Genomic DNA, 20,951 nt, shown 5'->3' with positions numbered 1-20,951 from the left:
TATGTTTTGGACCACTTCTAATTCTGAAAATTATCAAGCAATGCTTTTTAGAATTATATATCGTTTCCCAAATAGGATAACATTAATCTGCAAACATTTCACTAGTTTACAAAAGCATAGAGATGCATCAAAATTGGTCAGTTATTCGGTTTTTCAGCGACTTTTAACTTTATCACAACCAAATTTGATATCATTTGAGAATAAAAGTTGGGTTGGGTATTTATTTATTTTGAGTTTTATATACAACTTAGAGTTAGTTCAATATTCATTTTGTGATCCAAGACATTATAACTACACTGAAGAGCCTCCATGGCGTAAATTATGTTGTTTTGAAGGACATCATAGAGTGCAGACTCATATTCCGCATACATCCTATTTGACGACCAAATTGTTGATAGAATATTCTAGAATGAGGTTACTGGGCGAATGTATTTCCATATAACTATTCATTTGAAGCTCAAGTCTTTTGTTTCCAATCGGTGTCGTACTGTCAGGTTGATTTGACAAATCGCCATATGTATCTTACTAAATTTGGAATATTTTACATGCTTTTGTTCTATGTAAATTCAAGCAAAACCCTTTATTCTGGAGTGTGAAGTCGAACATTTTCAATTTGCACCATATTTCACATTTGGTCAGTTTTTGGTTTTTTCATTTAATTTTAAAAGGATTTTACAATTTCCATTTTCATATAATCCTCCGTTTGAAGAAAGTTTGAAGAAAGTTGAAGAAAGTTTGAAGAAATATTTCGCATCATCCGTTTCATAAAAACTCAACCGCAGTGAATCTAGAGAAAAGAAGTGTCTGTGTCTCTTAACCACCCGATATGTGCCGTCGTTAGTTGGTTCGTTGCCAATCGCGTCCTAACACCACGGGCAACCAAATGGCCATTATGCGAGTTATTACTAATCGAGGACCCCTCGAAAATTATACGCGCGGAAAGGGGACGGACGAACGTCCGCGCACACTAATACACCCTTCACCCTATCTTCAATGGTGGCACTCATGGTGTACTCGGTTGTGTGCGGGCCTTTCATTCTTATACTCCCAGGTTCGACACCACCGGTGCACTTTTGTGTCACCAACATTTGCCTGCTCACTTGTCCGAAAAGTCCGTCTACCCGTAGCTCCTATCCATGTTACTGGTCAAAAAGTGAACATGGAAGCAGGTACAGGTGCACGGCGAGTAGGGTCATGAAGCTGGGGCTCTGGGAGCAAACAAAATCTTTGCGCGTGGGTGGTTCAGAATTAATTCCTAATATTATTATTGCAATTTTAGTTTTCAATTCTTCATGCAGAACTTCACTTTTCAAACTTCTGACATGCGTTTAGTAATACTTGGAAGAATACATTAATTTTTATAGAAAAGTAGGAATATCACATGCAAATAAAATCATATCACAAATTAAAAATAAATCCCTCAAGTAATATTAAAAAGAAAACTACAAACTAATTATTCACAGAAAAGGCATCACTCAATTAATACTCAATGGTAATTGTTTTGGTAACCAGATATTCATTCAAAGCTTCTTCTCCCATATCTTTTCCGAATCCAGATTGCTTGAATCCACCGAATGGAGCTGCCACATCAGTTTTCTGATAAGTATTAACGAAGACTGTTCCAGCGTGAAGAGCTTCAGCAACACGAAGTGATTTCGACGAGTCACGGGTAAAAACTCCAGCAGCAAGTCCGAATTCTGTGTCATTGGCTCTACGGAGTACATCTTCGATGTCACTGGAAATGAATATCAATTAGTTTTTTCCTAAATACAAAATAATTCTTACTCGTCATCAAAACTGGATACACACATGATTGGTCCGAATGATTCTTCACTTGCAGCAAAGTTTTCATCGTCAATATTCGACAGAATCGTTGGTGGGAAATAGAGTCCTTCTCTTTCTAAACGTTTTCCACCGACTTCAACTTTAGCTCCGCCAGCTACAGCCTTCTCCACATACTCGACTAGCTTATTAAGATGTGCTAAATGATTCTGTGGACCGTGAGCAGTTGATCTATCGAGAGGATCTCCAATTTGATATTGTTTAGCTTCCTCGACAAGCTTCTTCACGAAATCATCATGAATCGATTTTGCAATAAAAACACGCCCAGCAGCAATACAGTTCTCTCCTTTATTGAAGAAAACTGCTCCACACGCTTGTTTCACAGCTTTTTCTAGATCAGCATCTGCGAAAATTATCAGTGGGGATTTGCCTCCAAGTTCCAGGGAAACCTTCTTGATATTCGATTTGGCACAAGATTCCATGACAGTTGCTCCAATTTCAGTGGAACCAGTGAATCCAATCTTTCGAACATCTGGATGAGCAGTAAGACGATTACCAACAAGGGATCCAGATCCAGTTACAATATTGATAACACCTGAAATTTCAATTAATTTAATTTTTGCTGAAAATTTATTCGATATGAAAACAAATTACAATTCACTTGAAAAAAAACTTGCCAGGTGGGATTCCAGCAAGAACAGATAGCTCAGCAAATTTAAGAGCTGTGAGTGGAGTTACTTGAGCTGGTTTGTGAACAACTGTGTTACCCGCAGCAAGGCAAGCAGCCATCTTCCACGATAACATCATTAATGGATAATTCCATGGAGTAATGAGTCCAACAACTCCAATTGGTTCACGAAGTGTCAAACATAGATTCTTATTTGGACGAGCATTAGAAATTGGAATAGTTTTTCCTTGAATCTTATCACACCATCCAGCAAAGTATCTCCACACATCAATAGACATTCCAACGTGAGTCTTTAGAGCCAACGTATATACTGCTCCAGCATCTAGGGACTCTAGTGTTGCGAGCTCTTCTTTGTGTTCTTCCATGAGTTCAGCGAGTTTGTAAAGTCTCTTTCCACGTTCACGGGCAGACATTTGACGCCATTCTCCACGTTCAAAAGCTTTCTTTGCTGCACGAACAGCACGATCGACATCAGCTACAGTAGCCAAAGGAAGTTCACAAATTGGCTTTTCAGTTGCTGGGTTAATTGTTTTAAAAGTGCGTCCATCTGATGAACCAACAAATTTTCCATCAATGAATTGGTCATGTGGGAATTTCAATTCCATATTGTTAACATTCAATACAATTGGATCGTAAGTTACAGAGATTCCACCTTCACCACGAAGATTACGGATCACAATGTCGATGTTTTCACCAAGAGTTGGCCCGGCATAGATCTGTAACACATTTGAATTTTTAGAATACTTTCATAAAAGCTCACTTGTCCTGATTCAAGCTCAGCTCCAGTATTGAACTTGATCTCCTCCACAAGACGAGTAACATCAGCAGAACTTGCACCACTTTCGAAGAAATCAGTGTCACTTGAAACTTGAGTCTTCAGAATTCCGGTCCAAATTTTCTTCAGCTTAGCTACAGTACTCTTTTCTTCGTCGGTTAATACAAGTTCTTGAACTTGATCAGCTCCCTGTCCATATTTAGAAGCTGGGACAGTTTTTGTACCAATCTTCACTGTATCTACAATAACCCATCTACCGTCTGATCCTGGAAGGAGCAATCCACGATCTTCAACTAAAACTTTTCCTCCTGGAACTTCTGAAACGAAAACTTCTACAGCATCATCTGGAAGCTTCTTTGGCTTCCACAACTTTGAACCGAAAAATGAAACTTTTTCTCCGTTCAAAACAGCCCATGCTCCAGGAACTTTGTCATTTCCACGAATAAAATTATGAAGTTGACGCTGAGTCTTCGACCAATCTATTTGAGCCAATTCTGGTTTTGTGGTAATATATGGTTCATAAGATGCTCCCTCTTCTGGCTGTACAATTCTTGGAGCTTTTCCAGTAGCAATGAGTTCTACTGATTCTGCCTAAAAATTTAGATTTAATTATACTCCGAATTGTACAACTCCTAGACTTACAACAGCAGCTACTCCAGCTGGATACAGGAATCTTTTATATAAAGTGTTCAATGTATCATTCTCTTCAACTTTGCATTTCTTTTGCAACAAAATTGGTCCAGTATCAAGACCATCATCAGCCCAGAAGATCGATAATCCAGCTTCCTCATCACCTTCAATAAGAGTCCAATTGATGGCAGAAGCTCCCCTGAAAAATTGAAATTTATAGTAAATTAACATTTTCAGCTGAAAACCTGTGCTTTGGTAGAATACTTGGATGATAGATAATGCTCTTCTTAGCCGGCGCTTCAGTGATTTCTAGTGGGATGAATTGAGTGCAGAATGGCAAAACGTTGAGTTCAGCTCCAAACGATTTGTAAAGTTCAAGCATTTCCGGAAGAGTTTCGAATTTTCCAGTTTCAGGGTTCTTCTTACGCCAACGAGATGGTTTTTGAACTGGGACACCATCTTTGGCAGCCTCGACGGCTGTAAACGAATTGCAAAAATTATAATGTTTTTTAAAAGTGATCACGAGTTGTGGTTCGTAGAGAATTGGGTTCAAAAATCAGACCACAGCAAAAATGAAAGTAGTGTGATAAAACTATTTTTAAACGTACCCAATAGATCTTCTCTTCCATTTTTATCTGGGATAGTGAAGACTACAACAATCTCGTGTCCATTCTTGCGTAACTCCTTGTAAACATCGACACCAAATGCCGACTGACCAATGATTGCAATTTTCATGGCTGAAAATAAATGTACTTGAAAAATAGGAAATGAATATTGAAAAGGAAGTGCGAGCGTACGAGGAAATGAAAATTAATGAACAAAACTAGACTGACCAGCTTTTCTGTCACACCTTTTCACAAGATGAGAAGAAGAAACACGGTTCAAAGGTCTAATTATGAATGTTTGAGATAACTAAATATCGGGGGTTTATTCAGAACATGAATTTCAGTTAGAATTTATGAATTCGTGGAGCCATAACTTTAAATTTAAAAGTATGAAGAAAAACTGTATTTATCAATTCAGTAAATATACTGTGTTTTTTCTTTTTCGAAACGTTCATTTTGCGTGATAAACATAAATTGAACACATAAAATGCAGAAAATTCTTTGAATGCTGTCTTTGTCTATTTCTTTACCCATTTTCTGAATTTTTTGTATCCTATTCATGTTCTTTAGGCTATATAAATGTTTCGAAAACGAGGAAAATGGAGAAAACAAGAAAAGTCGATGAAGCAAAATCTCTACAGTAATCCTAAAGGCGCACACAACATTTTTTGAATTCATTTGCAACGCGTGGCGAGACCATTCCGCATAAATGCGCCCCTCTTTTTTAAATCGTAGGATTTCTGCTAATTTTTTGAAATTCTACCAGTTTTTTTAAATTATAGAAAATAGAATAAGTTTTTGTTTTCAGGTGATTGAAAACCTAAAACCTTTAGAAATAAGCAGTGACAAACAATTGAAAATAAATCCATTTTGCGTTGCGATCGCCAACGAAGAGATGACCGATAAACAACGCGTTCTGTTTCTGTTATCTTCGACTTCTCGCCACTCAGCCGAAATGATGTTATCACGTGGCAATAGGAACATTATTCGATGGGCGATTCTGACCACATCCGAACTGTTTACGACATCAGAAAGCGTTTTTTTTCGCGTGCGGCAAAGATTAGATGCACAGGGAACATGAAGAGGTAAAATTGGTACATTTTTGGAGAATCACGTTTTAAAAGGAATGAAATTGGTTAATTCGATGATTTCTACCTCGTGCAATTTGAAAATTACTCTTTGATGTTGCATTCTTATCGAACATCAAAGAAAAACGAGTCAAAAAGTTCAGAAAATCAGGAAAGAAACAAATTCACCAACTGTCGTCGAAATTTGTTGCTGTTTTGTGAGGCAAAATTGCATGTTCTTGTTTTATTTAAGATCTAGAATTTTCGTAACTCGCCAAAAGTATTTAGTTGTAAAAAATTGTATAAAAATTTAGCGTCGAAAGAAGTTCATAATTGAATGACACTTCCAACAGCAGTGTCATTATACTATACACATGTAAGCTTTTGTGATAACGCAACATCGTTATGTTTAATATTTAACTACAGAAAATCGATAAATACCATTATTTGAGAGAACGAGGAGGCAAGATGATATATACAGAATAACCGCGTTTAAATTCATCTTCAACAAATCGAAGAATGAAAAGTAAATTCACAGAAAACGTTGAGTATTCAGAAATAGTAAAAGGAGTTGACATGGAAACAGAACACATTGAGAGAAAAAAGAGTGATTAGACGACAAAGAAGGTGATTAGGGAAATGAATGTTGTGAGCACAAAGATGATAACCCAGTTGAAGAGACGCTGCTCCCAAGGCTCAAGCATGTAGATTCCAGAGACTAGTAGATATTGAAGATAGACGTGCTCGGCGAACGTTTGCTGGAAATAATTACATTGAGAGGAAGGTTAAAGCAAAAAAAAATCTCAGCAAAAATGAATCAGCATTAAAAAAACACAAAATAGCTGATCACCTTTTCGGTAGAGACTTCAGAGGGTTAAAATTAACTTAACAGAAAATAATGGAATACATTTAAGTCAAATCACTTGATTTTAAATATTAACGACAAATTGTATTTGTATAGTTTATGTTACATAATTTATTAGTATTACAAAATTAAAATTGAGATACAAAATAATTATTTGTTAATTAATATAAAAATTGAATTACCTTTACAGTTTTTGCCTTGTTGAACTGGCTGAAATCCCCATAGTCATTTTCGAATGCTTTTGTTGTGGTGGTGGTTGCTGTAGCCGTCGTAGACATGGTTTAACCTGAAATAAAACAAGAATTGGTGTCAAAAAAGTCGATAACTGCCGCGCAGACAGCAACGGAAACAAAGTATAACATTCGCAGTGATTGCAGATGACACACCGTCAAATGGTGCCATCTATCAGGCGAAAAATGATAAGAAAATGACAAAATTCTACAGTTGCATCGATTACACAGGAAATGCATTGAAAACACGAAAAGTATCCGGAAAAGTTTAAAGTACGACTAAAATCTAGGATCAAAAAATAGTTTTCGATTTGATTACTCGAACTTTCAGCAAATAATAACTCAAAAAGCGCCGAAAACAAACAAAACGTGAAAAGAAAAGGTGCGAAAAATAAACAAAAACTGAAAGCAGCATGTGCGCTCTACCGCACTGCCCTTGAGAATTAATTTAAAATCAGCCTTTTTTGTTTTTTTTTCTGTTAAAAATTAATATGTTCGTTTTTTAAAGTGTTTTTTTTTGTAAAATCCAATCTTCGAAACTTTTTCTGAGTTGCGCGAATCCGGTGGCAATTTATGTGAAGTTTAAGTAGATTGTTCCACGTTGTACTCTCTCCTAGTGTTGTGTCAGCGGCACAGAATATCACATTTTGTTTAAACAGAATGTTGTTCATCAGGTTACAAATTTTTAATCAGATCTGTGTGAAAAGTAAGCAAAACCAAGTAAATTAAAGAAAATATGCCCTATTGATAACTTATCAGACAAATATTTGTGAAATTCGTATAAACAATGAATTCAATTTGTTGTTCTTTTTTTTTTATTCCGTGTCAGAAAAAACATAATTTTTTTATTCTGCAGATGCACCAACCATCAAGACGACGACGACCGCCGAGAGAAGTCGAAAGGCCATCAGCAACTATACGATACGAGCCTGTCGCTGAGCCAGAACCATGGTGCTCATTTTGCTCTTGGGATTTAATCCTAATTCTACTGGTCATGCTGGGTGCTGGATGTTTTATTCTTCTTCATCTATATCTCTACCCAAATCTTGAAAAAGTCGCTCCCTTGCCAAACATTGATCCAGAAAATGTAAGTTAGTGTGAACTTACTATTTGTTATTAGTATTTTCAGGCTCCGTACACCTGGGGAACTTATCGTCCACACATGTATTTCGGATTACGGACTCGATCACCAATGTCCCCACTTTTTGGAATGATGTGGTACGAACAACCAAATACAATTCAGAGACCTCATATCAGGCATTGGTGTAATCAAGGTTTGAACTTTGTGGAATACCGTTCCTGATAAACAAATAGATTTTTAGATGATCGTCTGCCTGGATATTACTGGTATGAAGCCGATGGACGTCATTTCGGAAAACAAAATATATCAGAAGCTCACAAAGGTGTAATTCAAACCGATTGGATAAACGATGCCAATGGATTTGCAGCACGTGTGAAGCTAAATATGGCACCGGGAAGAAGATACAATGTTATTCTATATCTATCAGCTCAAGAAATTGGAACTCGATTCCGGTTAGGCAAACATCTGAGCGATGTCTTTCATGGTTACAATGAACTTCTTGGCAAATTCACAATGTCCTTGAGGCTAAAGGATAACACAAAACTTCAAACTTCTCATTCTGTAATGCTCACTGATGAGAAAATTCCCATTGACAGATATCATGATTTTGTAGTTGACAATACGGTTAGTTGAGTATCCAAATAAGAAATACCAAATTAAAAAAAAAACTATTTTCTATAAATAATTTCAGCAAGCTTACAATGCTCCAAACCAACCACTCAATTATATTCTTAACGAGAAGCACAACGACGAAGAGGGAAAATTCATTGCTGTTCAGCTGAATTTGGGAAGTCAAGCAGAATTTGATATAATTCTTCAGTAAGTTGTGTAGAATTGAATTATTAAAAAGCCTCTGTTAGTTCTTTCAGAACTGAAAAACTGAAAGGAATGAAACCAGAAGAATTCACCAATATTCTTCGAATTCGTTCCTATAATTTCAATAAAAAGTATGAGAATGTCTTCCAACTTGCTGGCAAGAACTACACAAAAACTCAACTGAAAATGGCCAAAGTCAGTTTATCAAATATGCTTGGATCAGTTGGATATTGGTATGGACACAATCGAGTTTTATTCAATGGAATAGTACAACCATATGGTCCACATGTATTATTCTCTGCTGTTCCATCTCGACCATTCTTCCCACGAGGATTCCTTTGGGATGAGGGTTTCCATCAAATGTTGATACGGAAAATGGATTCAAAAATGACACTTGAAGCTATTGCATCATGGATGAATGCAATGGATACTAGTGGATGGATTCCAAGAGAAATGATTGTTGGATCGGAAGCAGAAGCCAAGGTTCCAGCTGAATTTATACCACAGAAAAATGATGTTGCGAATCCGCCGACACTGTTCTATGTAATGGATAAGTTAGTTAATGATGAGAAGGTTAGTATAACGGATACTCTAAAATTACTATATCATTTTATTACAGACTGTCGGAAGATATGCCGGAATTCTCAAGTTATTGTATCCACGACTTGAAAAATGGTTTCACTGGATTCGTATTACCCAATCTGGTCCCACTCGTACTACATACAGATGGCGCGGACGCAATGAAACCATAAAAACTGAGCTCAATCCAAAAACGTTGTCATCTGGATTAGACGATTTTCCACGAGCATCTCATCCATCAGATTTGGAATATCATCTAGATTTAAGATGTTGGCTTGCACTTGCTTCTCGAGTTTTGAATAGACTTGCAAAATCATATGGAACTGATGCTGACTATCAAAGAACAGCAAAAGCAATGGAAGAATTAAACAATTTTGATTCACTTGTTAAAGATCATTGGAGTGAAGAAGCTCAAGGGTTCTTCGATTATGGAAAGCATAGTTTTGATGTAGCTTTATCTCCAGTTCCAACACCCGGTAAATTTTAATTACTTTTTCGATTTTATTACAGATACAAATGCAACAAATTTCATAAAATTGCGAAAATCCAGTGTGCCAAATTGAATCGTAAGAAGATATTTCTAAAATACAAAACCAACTTTCAGAAACTTTAAATTCATATAAAATATTTGAAAAAATTGAGTTTTGAAAGTTCTACAGATTATTCTTGGGTGTCGGTTTTCGATTTCTTTTAAATCGAAAATTGTCGTTTTTCGTTTTTCTGATATTTGGAAAAGAAAGATTGCGACTTTTCGAAACACAGCTCAAAAATTTAACTATTTTGAAGAAATTGATATGTTTTTTCATCAACATAAACAAATTTAAATTAAAATAAAATTTAAATTGTTTTGCTCATTATTAAACATGTTTTTTCGACATAGTAGTCCACAAAGAGTGATCCGTAAAACCTAATTTTCAATATAAAAAATCAGTTTAGCGCTTCTCTAAAAGTTGTTGTTGACTTTTAAAAGTAATTTCTGAGACTTCATTCTGGTACACTGAAAACTGGATGTTCGCAATTTAATGAAGTTTCTTGCATTGTCAACAAGAATTATATTTAATTTCATCAGTAATGGATTATTAAAATTAAAAATTTTTTAGGTAGTCCACGGCAGTTTGAGTATCAACGTGTCACATCTCGAGCTCCAAGTTATACTCTTGTAAGCGATGCATTTGGATATAACAATTTGTTCCCAATGATGCTCAAATTGATTCCATCGAAATCTCCAATCCTCAAGTCCATGCTAGATAAAATTCGAGATCCAAAAATTTTGTGGACTAACTATGGTCTTCGTTCGATATCCAGAAGTTCCCCATATTACATGGCACGAAACACGGAGCACGATCCACCATACTGGCGTGGATATATCTGGATTAATGTCAATTATATGGTATTAAGCTCGTTACGACATTACGCTGATCAACCTGGACCATATCGAGAAAATGCGGAAAACATTTTCAGCGAGCTGAGAGCAAATTTGGTTAAAAATCTAGCTACAGTAAGACCTTTGGAAGTAACGGCAGATTAAATACATTTTATTTTTTCAGCAATTCCAAAAAACTGGATTCCTCTGGGAAAACTATGACGATCGAACTGGAGAAGGACGTGGATGTCATCCATTTACTGGATGGTCTTCTCTAATCCTTTTGATTATGAGTGATAACTTGGACACTTAGATTTTAGATCTAGATTAATTTATTTTCCGGTTTATTGCCATTGACTAGTCGCTTTCTTGTTTTTATTTTAAAATTATTTGTCTTTTATGGGTACTTTTTCATATGTATTTATTTAATTTCGCTTATTTTTCTATTCTACCAATATTTATATACGGTGTATCATCGATTATCTATGAAGGGTTTATGTTTTCGAAGAATTATTCCGTTTGTGTGGAAATCGAGAACTGTTTTGTTTTCAGAAATATTTGAAAAATCATCAGGTTCTCCCACTTTGAAACCTAATGTATCATTTTTATCAACATTTTCTTATCGCCTGTGTGGTGTTAAGAGTGCATGTCAGGGCACGAGACAATTTCCAATTGCTCTCAATTATTTCTTTCCTTTTTTCGGTTTCCCACATGAAAATATAACATAAAATTTGGAGGTGATAAAGAAAAAGACAATAGGCCATGTGCAATAACTGACGTTATGTATTTTAATTCAAAAAATTACTGAAACATTCTAATTTTTCCACTTGCTCTCACTCAAATATTATAGATGCCCCCATTTTTTGCTGAATTCACCGAAAGTGTATGTGAAATATCGAGAAACTGCTTATCAATGAAATAAGTTTTTTTCGCTGATTACCTAAATTTACTTACATTTTCAATTCTACAATTCTTGCAGGTTTTTCGTCATTTTCGACGAAACGAGCCAGACGAAGAAAATTCGGCGATTTGCAGTGAAAAAATGTCCTCGTATGGAGCTATTGGTGTAGATGATAATGAGTAAGTTGTTTTTTGAAACTTTGAAACTATGTCTCTTTTGAATGGTATAATTAAAAATCGACCGTGAATTTCAGTTTTTTGCAAGACTGCGGTGCGGTTTCAATTGAAATTTCAAGCATCCCCGGTTTACTAAGAACTTTTTTGACTAAAATTCGGGTTCTGTAGATTTTTCGTGTTCTTGGCGGAAACATTAAATTTCGTTCGCCTTTTTTCGAAAAAAAAGTGAGCGAAAAAACAACGAAAAATTTATGAATGTTAAATAAAGTTTTTCATTTTTTCGAAAAAAATCACACTCGAAATTATAAAAAGAGAAAAAAGTGTATTGGCTGTTTTTCTTATTAAATAGAAAAACAAATTTTTAAAAAAGTCGAAAAACACAAATTTTAGTCAAAAACTGAAAAAATCACACTTGTCCGTGTGTAGTACAAAATTCTGCGTAAATAGACATGCGTAAAACCGTGCCGCAGTCTTGCTAATTCATCCGCCTCCTCTCTATCCCGAAATTTCAGCACGGATCCCCTTCTTGACGATGAACCACCACGTCGTCTACCACCAGCCGGAGGAGTTCCAATTGGTCGACGTCGTGCAATTTCTGCATCACAAATCGGCTCAATTCCATCTCAATCAGCTGCAACACGACAACCTTACTTATTCACAGGAGGCCTTGGATTACGAGATGAAAGTCTATTATCATTACATTCTGAAGATGATTTACACCGTGAACACAATAATGCATTGAGATATCGTCTCTACAATCGATTGGATCCTGGAGGCGAACACTTGGTACGGATTTCTAAGTTTTTAATGGAAAATAAAATATACCAGCTTCAGACTATGCCTGACCATGTTCTTCCGCCAAATCTCTTCTCGATTTTACCATTCGAAGAATTAAAAGATGTCTCAGGAAAACAAGGAAGCATTGTAACAATGTAAATTTGCCAATTTTAGTTTTTTAAAAATTATTTTTAAATATAAAGATTCTCAATTTGGAATACAATGATGGGAACTTCATTACTAGCAATGCCGTGGGCTCTTCAACAAGCTGGTCTTGTTCTTGGAATTATCATTATGCTCTCAATGGCTGCAATTTGTTTCTACACTGCATACATTGTAATTGAAAGTCCGAAACGTTTACGTAAGAATATTTTGCTATAATTGTATCAATAAAAACTATATCATTACTCTTCAGAAGATTTGTCAGTTGATCCACTATTGGCTGAATTCTCAGATGTTTGTAAATCTTTGTTTGGAAGAATTGGTGAATATTGTGCTGTTGTATTCAGTGTATGTGTCCTAATTGGTGGAGTTATCGTCTATTGGGTACTCATGTCGAACTTTTTGTATTACACTGGTGCAGTTGTCTATGAATCAATGCAGCCGAATAGTACCACTATTCCAGTTATGGAAAATAAAACGTTCACTTGCGACGGTGAGTTTTTAAATTAAATGATAAATGTATACTATCTTTATAAAGTTTTATGAAAAGTATTATTTTTTGAGAAATCAATTATTCTTCAGTATACTGCCCAGAACAAACATCTCAATGGACAATTCCACAATGGGAAAAACAACTTTACGACGCCGTATCCGAGATGGAAGGAGGCGAAACAGGCGACGATTCATGGAGTTTTGACAAATTTTGGACACTTCGTGGCACTGTTCCAATTTATTTGGCTTTTGCTCTGTTTCCACTTATGAACTTCAAATCACCAACATTCTTCACGAAGTTTAATGTTCTTGGAACAAGTACGTTTTTTTTTTGTTTTCAATTCGAAGATTAAAATAAATTTCAAAAAATGATTTCAGTTTCTGTCATGTACCTATTAATGTTCGTTTTCTCGAAACTTTTGGAATGTGGTGTCAATATGGATTTTTCGAATCCAAAATCAATTCACTATGTTCAATGTGAGTGCTTATTTACTTTTCAGTGTAAATTGAAAAAAAAAATCTTTTCAGTAGCAAATATGCATTTTCCTGCTCTGAGTGGTACTCTCACACTCTCATATTTCATTCATAATGCTGTTCTCACTATTCTTCGAAATCAGAAACATCCAGAGAATAATGCAAGAGATTTATCGATAGGATATTGTTTGGTTGCTTTTTGCTATGTTTTCATTGGGTTCACATTTTTCGCCGCGTTTCCCGTTCAAAGAAGTTGCATTAGTGATGTAAGTTGAATTTGAAGACACTTTATTATTTACTGAGACGCGAAAATTTGGTTTTTTGTTTCGTCAAAAGTACGTTATTCTGGTCTCGACACGACAATATTTTTGTAAAAAAGCGAAAAGGTGTGCTCCTTTAAAGATTACTATAATTTTGAACTAAGGAATTTTTTTCTGAGGAATTTTCATTGATTCTTCATGTTTTCAATACAAACATTCATTTAATTTTCAGAAAACTCAATCAATCATAACATTAATTTTTTAAAAATCGTGTTTTTTGAATCCGCAAACCGTTTTGGCATTTAACAAAAATATTGTCGTGTCGAGACCAGGTATCGTAATTTTGACGCTCATTTTCGTGTCTGTATAATATATAAATTTTTCTCTAGGATAATTTTTGAACACGATTCCATATTACTTCATTGTTAAATCAACTTATTCAATATTCTACTAATTAATAATCTTAAGCAAAACAAATATGGTCTCCTCTGACACTTATCGATATTATTTGATCTCTAATCATTTACAGAACTTCCTAAACAATTTTGGAGCTGGTGACGTGCTATCCTCAACTGCTCGTCTTTTCCTTTTATTCCAAATGATCACAGTTCTTCCATTGTTGATGTTTCTCGTTCGCTCTCAACTTTTCTACGCAATTTTTGGACAAACATGGCCTGGAGCGATTAGAGTTATAATTCTTAATGTTTTGCTTATTGCTGTTGCGGTCGGATTTGCAACATTTTATCCAAATGTTGGAAGTATTTTAAGGTAATTTAATTCATGATCAGTTAGAAAAAACAACTTAACTTCCAGATATGTGGGATCAATTTCTGGATTAGTTTATGTATTTGCCCTTCCTGCAATGGTTTATATTAAACAAAGTGAAGCGGCTGGAACATTAACTCCCATGAAGAAATATGCTCATTATGGAATTATCGTTATTGGAGTTGCCAATCTTATTGCCCAATTTGTGATCTAGTCGAATCGTTTACAATTTACAAAGAAAATCAGTAGTAGATCAGAATTTTCGTTTCAAGAAATCAACCAAATCAGTTCATTCATTCATTTTATCACTTTATCATTTGTATTTTCTTATCAATCTTTTTTTATCCCTTTCCCCCTTCAATCAGACTAACACCTGATCTATTCATTTTTTTTCGTTTCAAATTTTCCGCCAATTCAATTTCGTGTTTCATACATTGTCTGTGTATTTTTGTCATGTTACGGCGATCGAGTTTTTCGATTTTTTCTTGTACAAAATTTTTTCACTTGATTCCTTGTCCTATACTACGGTTTCCTTATATATCTTTTAAAATATATCTAGATCAGTTTCATAGCTTTTCATTATTTTCTAATATTAATGAAGGTGTTTCAATTAATATAAAGTGATGATTCTTGAAATTTTGTAGTTTCCAGAATCATTTTACCTTTCAAAAAACTAAAATTGCAAATGTAATCAGGATATTTTCAGGTCGTTAGAAGATCTGAAAATGCCGACATTTCGAAGCAACATTGTAGTCTTCAATTTGATAGCAAGAAGGCCAGTTTCATATCATTGTCGTTCTATCTCCATCACTTTTTGATATATTTTATTCTAATCGTTCTATATTTTCAGAGCATTCACTACAACGTCAACAAAAAATATGGGTTTCGTGGAAAAAGTACGGTTACTGGATTATTGGAAAATTCAAGATTCTGCTTTGCAAAGGTTTCAACAGGAAATGGAAATCTATTCATAACTTGACTCAATTTCCAGCGAATTTCCTCGATCTCGTCTCGTTTTGATGGTTGATCGGCGCCTTCTAGTCACGAAAGATCAACCAGATGTACAAATGGTGGAACTTTCGTTTGATGATTTGAAACAGAGACTTGGAGAATATGGCTTACAATTTGATTTGAGCAACTCTTGTCTTCTGGATGCACTGTCTACCGATGTTGACATGGAAAGTTAAAATATTATAGGGATACAGAAAAAAACCTCTATTGACATCAACGTAAAACAGGTCAATTCCGCCCACGAACCATGGGTCTCGTTGGGTATTAGGTGGAAAAACAGTAAATTCAAAACTGTTTCAATTGGTTTCGCCAAGTTTCAAGCATTTTTCTTCTTTTTTAAATATATTTTCCGTTGTTTTTAATGGTTTTCATGCCGCAATTGGTGAACTAAAATTCATTTATAGACAAATGATAAAACCTTATTCATTTTTCAACTTCACATAAATTTTGAAACATCAACTCGCAATAAAAAACAACTCTAAAAACAAGGAATAACGTAACACAAAGGACGAAAAGTGTTTGAAAAAGTTCGAATTTAATGCTTTGCCGCCAAATACCTAACGAGACCCATGGTTCGGGGGCGGAGCGTTTTCAGTTTTGGTTTTTTCTATGTCCTGATAATAATTGCACACATCTATGCAATATATAAATTCTTTGAAATTTTAGATTCCACTATTTGGAACCTCAATTGACGCTGCGGATCCTCCAGAAGATTCTCCAATCTCGAAGAAAGAAGTTCTGAAACAGCTAGGGAACAGTTTGGGAGGCAGATTTACAGATATTCGTATGGCTATGCTGACAATGAGAGAGGAACGACAACGAAATCTTCTCGCTAAATTCCAATCTCTTACCAAATGGGCATCCATTTATCGGAGATGTCCCAAGTGTGCAGCTGCTTTGAAAATGAGATCAAGTAAGAGTGGAGCAGAATGTGTGACGTGCCAAAGAGTTTATTACCCAACGGTGAGAATTTCGAATAATTCGAATAGATCTGATTTTGTTTAGTTCTCACCAGTCTCCATCACACTTATCACGGATCCAACAAACGAACATGCACTTCTTGTTCGCCATCGTGGATCAGCTGGGGGAGTTTTTACGGCTGTTGCAGGTTTCGCTCATGTAAGCGACTTGAAAGAAGTGAATATAAATTAATTTATTTTAGTCTGGAGAAAGTATGGCAGAATGTGCACGTCGTGAAATTGCTGAAGAAGTTGGAATTGAAGTTGATTCAATACGATCACTGGATATGTCACAGCCATGGCCAATGCCCGATTCGTCGCTTATGATTGCACATGTGGCAGTTGCAAAAATTGATCAGAAGGTTTCTTAAATCAACACCAAAGACATCGCTAAGAATATAAACTTTCAGATTTCTGTGTGCCCTGATGAGTTAGAAACTGCTCAATGGTTCACACGTCATCAAGTCAAAGAAGCTCTTACAACAACACTTGCTGACCCGCTCCTGAAAAATCTTCCACGAACATTGGACGATCGTCAGACACTCCACTACATCCCTCCAGCTGGAGCTATCGCACATCAAATGATTCGACAATGGGTTGACGGGAAACTCGAAAACCATAATTCTAGAATTTAGAACTTTTGTAGTTTTATTTTTTCATATCATTTTCAAGTCAATTTCATACAATTTTATCAGGAGTCAGAAAGTAATAGAGAACAATTGTGTACATTTTCATTGATTTTTTAATTGAACATGCGAAGACGGGTGTTTGGGAAGTTTCTGAAGAAGAAAGATTTATTTAAAATTTGGGCAAATCATTATACTAACAGCAATCACAACAGTCGGCAATACAGCAACCAGCACAACACGCTAAAAGAGCAACAAGACAACAATTGTCACTGCCTCCACTTCGTCCACCTCCACGACGCTCTTCTACGACTCTGAAAATATATAATTTTTTTCAATGTGATTAACATAATTGTCATTATCAGAAATTTTGCGATTTTTGTACCAAAATTACGGTACCCGGTCTCGACACGACAATTTTGTTTTAATTGCAAACGAGTGTGCGCCTTTAAAGAGTACTGTAATATCAAACTTTCGAAAATTAATGTGTTTTAGTTTTTTATTAATTAAAATTTTCCAACCAAAATCGATGCAAATTTCGCAGATGTTTACGAAAATGTGAAATTACAGTACGCTTTAAAGGCGCACTCTCGTTTGCAATTAACAAAAAATGTCATGTCGAGACGAAATTTACGCATCTGCCTAAATATTCTCTCATTAAATATTTAACTTACACAACGTGTGGTTGTTGTGGATAATATGGTCCTTGCTGTCCCTGTGGATAGTATCCTCCCTGTTGTGGCACATATCCTGCGGAGCCTGGTGGTGGATATCCTGGTTGTTGGGTGTATGGAGGTGGTTGATTATATGGTTGATACGACATTATGTACTAGTTCTGGAAATGTGAAAATTAGATTATGAGTTTTCATGAGTACGGTATATCTGGAGAAAAGGAGAAGGTGTTTTCTATTACTTTTCAGCTGCGAAGCTTTGTGATTTTAAACGCAAACATACGGTGCCCGGTCTCGAAACGACTAAACCTTCAAAGCTACAGTACCCACAAGAATTTAGCAATGTCTACGGTTTCCCTGTCTTTCTCGAAATTTGTCCTGTTTTCCCGAAGGAAAATTGACGAAAACTATTAATTTATTGGTGAGAGATTGCAAAATACTTTTTGGTACGATAGCAAGGAAGTTTCAGTAGTATCGAGACCCACGGCCGTAATTTTGCGTAAAAAATCGCAAAATTACGCAGCTGAGTGATATTTCTTCTTAAAAATTTGGTGATAATGATTTTAAAAAGTTGGAGTTTGGTAGATAACAAAAACCTAATTGAAACAGTATTTAATTTTTGCCATTTCAAAATCTTAAAACCCTTATGAATTTGGTTTTAAACACTGAGGAACTGAGGAACACTAAGGAGAACAGCAAAAAAAAAATACAGTACCCCTAGAAACAATTGAAGATACTGTAGGACTTTCACAAAACTTCCTAGGATTAGCAACAAAATGCAAATTTAAATCCGTTTTGACCACTGCCAAAAAGAAATCAATGACTAGATCAAAAATGACGTGTTATTGAGAATGAAAACGGAAGTATGAAATATTGGGGTATGGAAAGTTGAGTGTCTCTAGGTGAGGAGGAGCGAAAGTAGTAAAAGAGGGATCGAATTGGAAAGTAGAAGAGAGAGAGAAAAGGTATAGAGAGACACAACAATACAAAGTTGCCGCTTATTTGCTTTGGTCATATGAATTCAGAGAAAGAGATGAAATGACAGAACGAGAGGAGACAGGAGATGATGACTCATTGAAGGAACATGACGAATATGAGGAATGGTATGTTTCTCATTAAGATCAGGTGTTGGGAAACACTTTACTTTTGAATATTTCAATTTTACAATTTTTTGAAAAGATTTAGAAACTTTGAAACGGTTTTGTTGAAGTTTCGCACTCCGTTGAATCTCAAAAATATCTTACCATATTGGGTTTTTTAGTCTTGCACTCTTAACGTTTACAACTTATATATCAGCCCTATTTTGTTTTATCACAGTCTTTTCAACTGACAAATTGGTATTTTATTTCTTCCTCTACAGTTTTATAGTTATTGCCAAATTGATACCTTCAAAAAGAATCAAGATGCAAATATGATATTACCTTTTGGTATATCTTCAACGGTATTCTATTCAAAGTGAAAGTAAAAAAGAGAGTGAAATTCAAAAACTTTGAAACCGTTTTATTGAAGTTTCGCACTTCGCAAAATCAAAACAACTGTTTTTTTTAGTTTTATAGTAAGTGCCAAACTGATATCTTCAAAAAATCAAAATAAACGCTTCAAAAGTATAGTGTACCTTTTGGTACATCTTCTATGGTTTTTCGCAATTTAAAAAAGCTCCGTGATTAGAGATTTTAAAACTATTAGAAAATTAGGGCTTACCAGAACAGATTGTGTTCAAGCCAAGAATCTAACACAATAAGTTATTTTATGATTTAAAACTTCTACAGAAGTTATTGTTCTAGTTTGGGAAATAGTTCAGATAAATTGTTTCAATGATATTTGAAATTTTTATCAACTTGTTTCAAAACTTACCTTAATTAGAATTTACTGTTAACTATATTTGATGTACAATTGATCACAAAAACCTAACACCACGGCTTACCGTGTAAAAATTTTTTCTAAAATTTTTCTTTAGAAACCCAGCAGTATTCTCAAAATATTTTTCTGCAAATAAAGTATAGGACAGGTTTACTTTAAAACGGGAGAGCAAAGTTAGAGACACAGCTGCCAGACTACCACAAACTATGAAAACCCTAGTGCAACTGCAAAAAAAATTCAAAGAAATTTCACTGCAAGCTGTGCACCCGTAACAATAAAACCGATTTCATAATCACTCTTGAGCGTTATCTTGTTGCTAAGCAGCTCACAAAACACATTACTTTTTGTTTTTAATCAAGAGGGAAACAACATTTCTAAACCGACGTGTGCCCGGCAGTAAGGAGACATCGAAGAGAACACTTCCTATATAACATTTAATATAGAAAAAAACAAGAATAGATAGAAAAATAGAGAAACAGATGAAAACGCCCTTCTCTCTGAGTGTCCTGTTATTCAACATTATTTGACTTTTTGATATCAAAAAGAGAAATAGGAAAACAGGTTTGAACGCTGGTGAGTCATCAGAAAAATATATTTGGAAATGATTTTGTAACGTTGCATATGACAATTTTTTAGAAGGAGCAATGTCCATTTGTAACAATCTAGAAAAATCGTTGGATAGAATGAATACGTGCTTCATGCAAATCTGCATGCAATGTAATTTTGAGTGAACGCGGGGGCCTAGTTTTGTTGAAATTTCAAGTAAGAAATGCAAAAACTAGCAGCCTTACTAGTTAGCTATACTAGTTAGCTACTAGTTAGATATATCTAGGCACAAGGTAGGCACAGACCGCCTTGCATTTTATGCTTATGTGAAATAAATTGATAAATAATCAACAAAAAAACATATTTTTTCTCTGAAAATCCATGAAGCATAAGCACGAGAAAATGACAGGTGTAGACGGAAAATGGAAAATTTATGAGAATAATGGGCGTGTTGAGTGGGCTTTGGGTATTTCGCAATCTACCTAGAATATGTGTAAGTATCAGATTTCAATTGGTCTCGTGAGTCATAAAAGGAAGGGTACAAAGGTTCTTTCACCGAAACATGAAATTTTTATAAAAAGTATTTAGAAGTTTGAAAATAACAAGCAACTAAACGGATTCCTACAATTGTTTTTTAAGATCAGCGAATCTTATTTCTCTGAAGGTGTTTCTCCAAATATTCCATTTTCCATTTTTCCATTTTATTCCCCATTTTCACATTAAAAATCTTAAAATTCAGATAGTTTCTAAATGTTAAATGTAAAAAATAAATTAAACTATCTACGAAGAA

At 35.1% G+C, this 20,951-nt stretch overlaps 6 protein-coding genes and 4 non-coding genes across 18 annotated transcripts; 6 read left to right on the top strand and 4 right to left on the bottom strand.

The window, feature by feature from the left end:
* The first annotated feature begins 995 nt into the window (after positions 1 to 995).
* Positions 996 to 1,084, top strand: F36H1.17. The gene has a single exon (NR_101956.1). It is a non-coding gene; the product is annotated as an Unclassified non-coding RNA F36H1.17 (non-coding RNA).
* Positions 1,085 to 1,102: 18 nt separating this feature from the next.
* On the top strand, positions 1,103 to 1,202 carry mir-51. Its single transcript, NR_000447.2, has one exon. It is a non-coding gene; the product is annotated as a pre-microRNA mir-51 (primary transcript).
* A 142-nt stretch (positions 1,203 to 1,344) lies between these two features.
* alh-3 (10-formyltetrahydrofolate dehydrogenase) lies at positions 1,345 to 4,612 on the bottom strand. The gene is made up of 7 exons (NM_069653.9): positions 4,484 to 4,612; positions 4,121 to 4,352; positions 3,888 to 4,074; positions 3,231 to 3,836; positions 2,460 to 3,186; positions 1,786 to 2,377; positions 1,345 to 1,735 (listed from the first exon to the last, which is right to left on the bottom strand). Exons 1-7 carry the CDS (start codon positions 4,608 to 4,610, stop codon positions 1,480 to 1,482), a joined length of 2,727 nt encoding a protein of 908 aa, NP_502054.2. The 5' UTR covers positions 4,611 to 4,612; the 3' UTR covers positions 1,345 to 1,479.
* A 932-nt stretch (positions 4,613 to 5,544) lies between these two features.
* mogs-1 (Mannosyl-oligosaccharide glucosidase) lies at positions 5,545 to 10,991 on the top strand (the record flags this gene model as incomplete). Of its 3 annotated transcripts, NM_001083212.4 has the most annotated exons (9): positions 5,545 to 5,565; positions 7,499 to 7,729; positions 7,772 to 7,916; positions 7,965 to 8,347; positions 8,415 to 8,542; positions 8,593 to 9,112; positions 9,159 to 9,594; positions 10,219 to 10,616; positions 10,666 to 10,986. In NM_001083212.4, the coding sequence occupies 9 exons, from the start codon at positions 5,545 to 5,547 to the stop codon at positions 10,792 to 10,794; spliced, it is 2,391 nt and encodes a 796-aa protein (NP_001076681.1). In that variant the 3' UTR covers positions 10,795 to 10,986. The 3 variants fall into 3 exon arrangements, with proteins under 3 accessions (NP_001076681.1, NP_001076682.1, NP_001122771.1); NM_001083213.5 differs by lacking the exon at positions 5,545 to 5,565 and having other exon boundaries at positions 10,666 to 10,991; NM_001129299.5 differs by lacking the exon at positions 5,545 to 5,565 and having other exon boundaries at positions 8,584 to 9,112.
* On the bottom strand, positions 5,777 to 6,698 carry F13H10.8 (the record flags this gene model as incomplete). Of its 2 annotated transcripts, NM_001268597.2 has the most annotated exons (2): positions 5,777 to 6,305; positions 6,595 to 6,698. In NM_001268597.2, 2 exons carry the CDS (start codon positions 6,688 to 6,690, stop codon positions 6,159 to 6,161), a joined length of 243 nt encoding a protein of 80 aa, NP_001255526.1. The 2 variants fall into 2 exon arrangements, with proteins under 2 accessions (NP_001255526.1, NP_001255527.1); NM_001268598.3 differs by lacking the exon at positions 6,595 to 6,698 and having other exon boundaries at positions 6,159 to 6,251.
* Positions 6,900 to 7,048, bottom strand: F13H10.11. Its single transcript, NR_056602.1, has one exon. It is a non-coding gene; the product is annotated as an Unclassified non-coding RNA F13H10.11 (non-coding RNA).
* Positions 6,900 to 7,048, top strand: F13H10.10. Its single transcript, NR_056603.1, has one exon. It is a non-coding gene; the product is annotated as an Unclassified non-coding RNA F13H10.10 (non-coding RNA).
* Positions 10,992 to 11,261: 270 nt separating the features above from the next.
* On the top strand, positions 11,262 to 15,124 carry F13H10.3 (the record flags this gene model as incomplete). 4 transcript variants are annotated; one of them, NM_171417.8, is made up of 11 exons in its annotated part: positions 11,262 to 11,364; positions 11,461 to 11,561; positions 12,071 to 12,344; positions 12,393 to 12,490; positions 12,539 to 12,696; positions 12,751 to 12,990; positions 13,080 to 13,307; positions 13,368 to 13,466; positions 13,518 to 13,729; positions 14,253 to 14,491; positions 14,537 to 15,124. In NM_171417.8, 11 exons carry the CDS (start codon positions 11,332 to 11,334, stop codon positions 14,700 to 14,702), a joined length of 1,848 nt encoding a protein of 615 aa, NP_741486.1. The 4 variants fall into 4 exon arrangements, with proteins under 4 accessions (NP_741486.1, NP_741487.1, NP_001293946.1 ...); NM_171917.4 differs by having other exon boundaries at positions 11,282 to 11,364; positions 12,387 to 12,490; positions 14,537 to 15,103; NM_001307017.3 differs by lacking the exon at positions 11,262 to 11,364 and having other exon boundaries at positions 12,387 to 12,490; positions 14,537 to 15,102.
* Positions 15,125 to 15,194: 70 nt separating this feature from the next.
* Positions 15,195 to 17,185, top strand: ndx-9 (the record flags this gene model as incomplete). 2 transcript variants are annotated; one of them, NM_069650.7, is made up of 7 exons in its annotated part: positions 15,195 to 15,263; positions 15,339 to 15,431; positions 15,480 to 15,666; positions 16,166 to 16,462; positions 16,505 to 16,618; positions 16,662 to 16,820; positions 16,869 to 17,185. In NM_069650.7, the coding sequence occupies 7 exons, from the start codon at positions 15,214 to 15,216 to the stop codon at positions 17,091 to 17,093; spliced, it is 1,125 nt and encodes a 374-aa protein (NP_502051.2). The 2 variants fall into 2 exon arrangements, with proteins under 2 accessions (NP_502051.2, NP_001129853.1); NM_001136381.4 differs by lacking the exon at positions 15,195 to 15,263 and having other exon boundaries at positions 15,367 to 15,431; positions 16,869 to 17,093.
* F13H10.6 (Cysteine-rich transmembrane CYSTM domain-containing protein) lies at positions 17,137 to 17,919 on the bottom strand. 2 transcript variants are annotated; one of them, NR_131608.1, is made up of 3 exons: positions 17,759 to 17,907; positions 17,286 to 17,398; positions 17,137 to 17,237 (listed from the first exon to the last, which is right to left on the bottom strand). NR_131608.1 is itself a non-coding variant. In NM_171416.6 (2 exons), the coding sequence occupies exons 1-2, from the start codon at positions 17,905 to 17,907 to the stop codon at positions 17,281 to 17,283; spliced, it is 267 nt and encodes an 88-aa protein (NP_741485.1). In that variant the 5' UTR covers positions 17,908 to 17,919; the 3' UTR covers positions 17,240 to 17,280. The 2 variants fall into 2 exon arrangements, 1 of the variants encoding a protein (NP_741485.1); NM_171416.6 differs by lacking the exon at positions 17,137 to 17,237 and having other exon boundaries at positions 17,240 to 17,398; positions 17,759 to 17,919.
* Positions 17,920 to 20,951: the final 3,032 nt, after the last annotated feature.

This window comes from Caenorhabditis elegans, chromosome IV, assembly GCF_000002985.6.
Source record: "Caenorhabditis elegans chromosome IV".
Lineage (NCBI taxonomy): Eukaryota > Metazoa > Nematoda > Chromadorea > Rhabditida > Rhabditidae > Caenorhabditis > Caenorhabditis elegans.
Note: the sequence above shows the minus strand (reverse complement) of the source record. Positions and strands in the feature narration are given on the sequence as shown.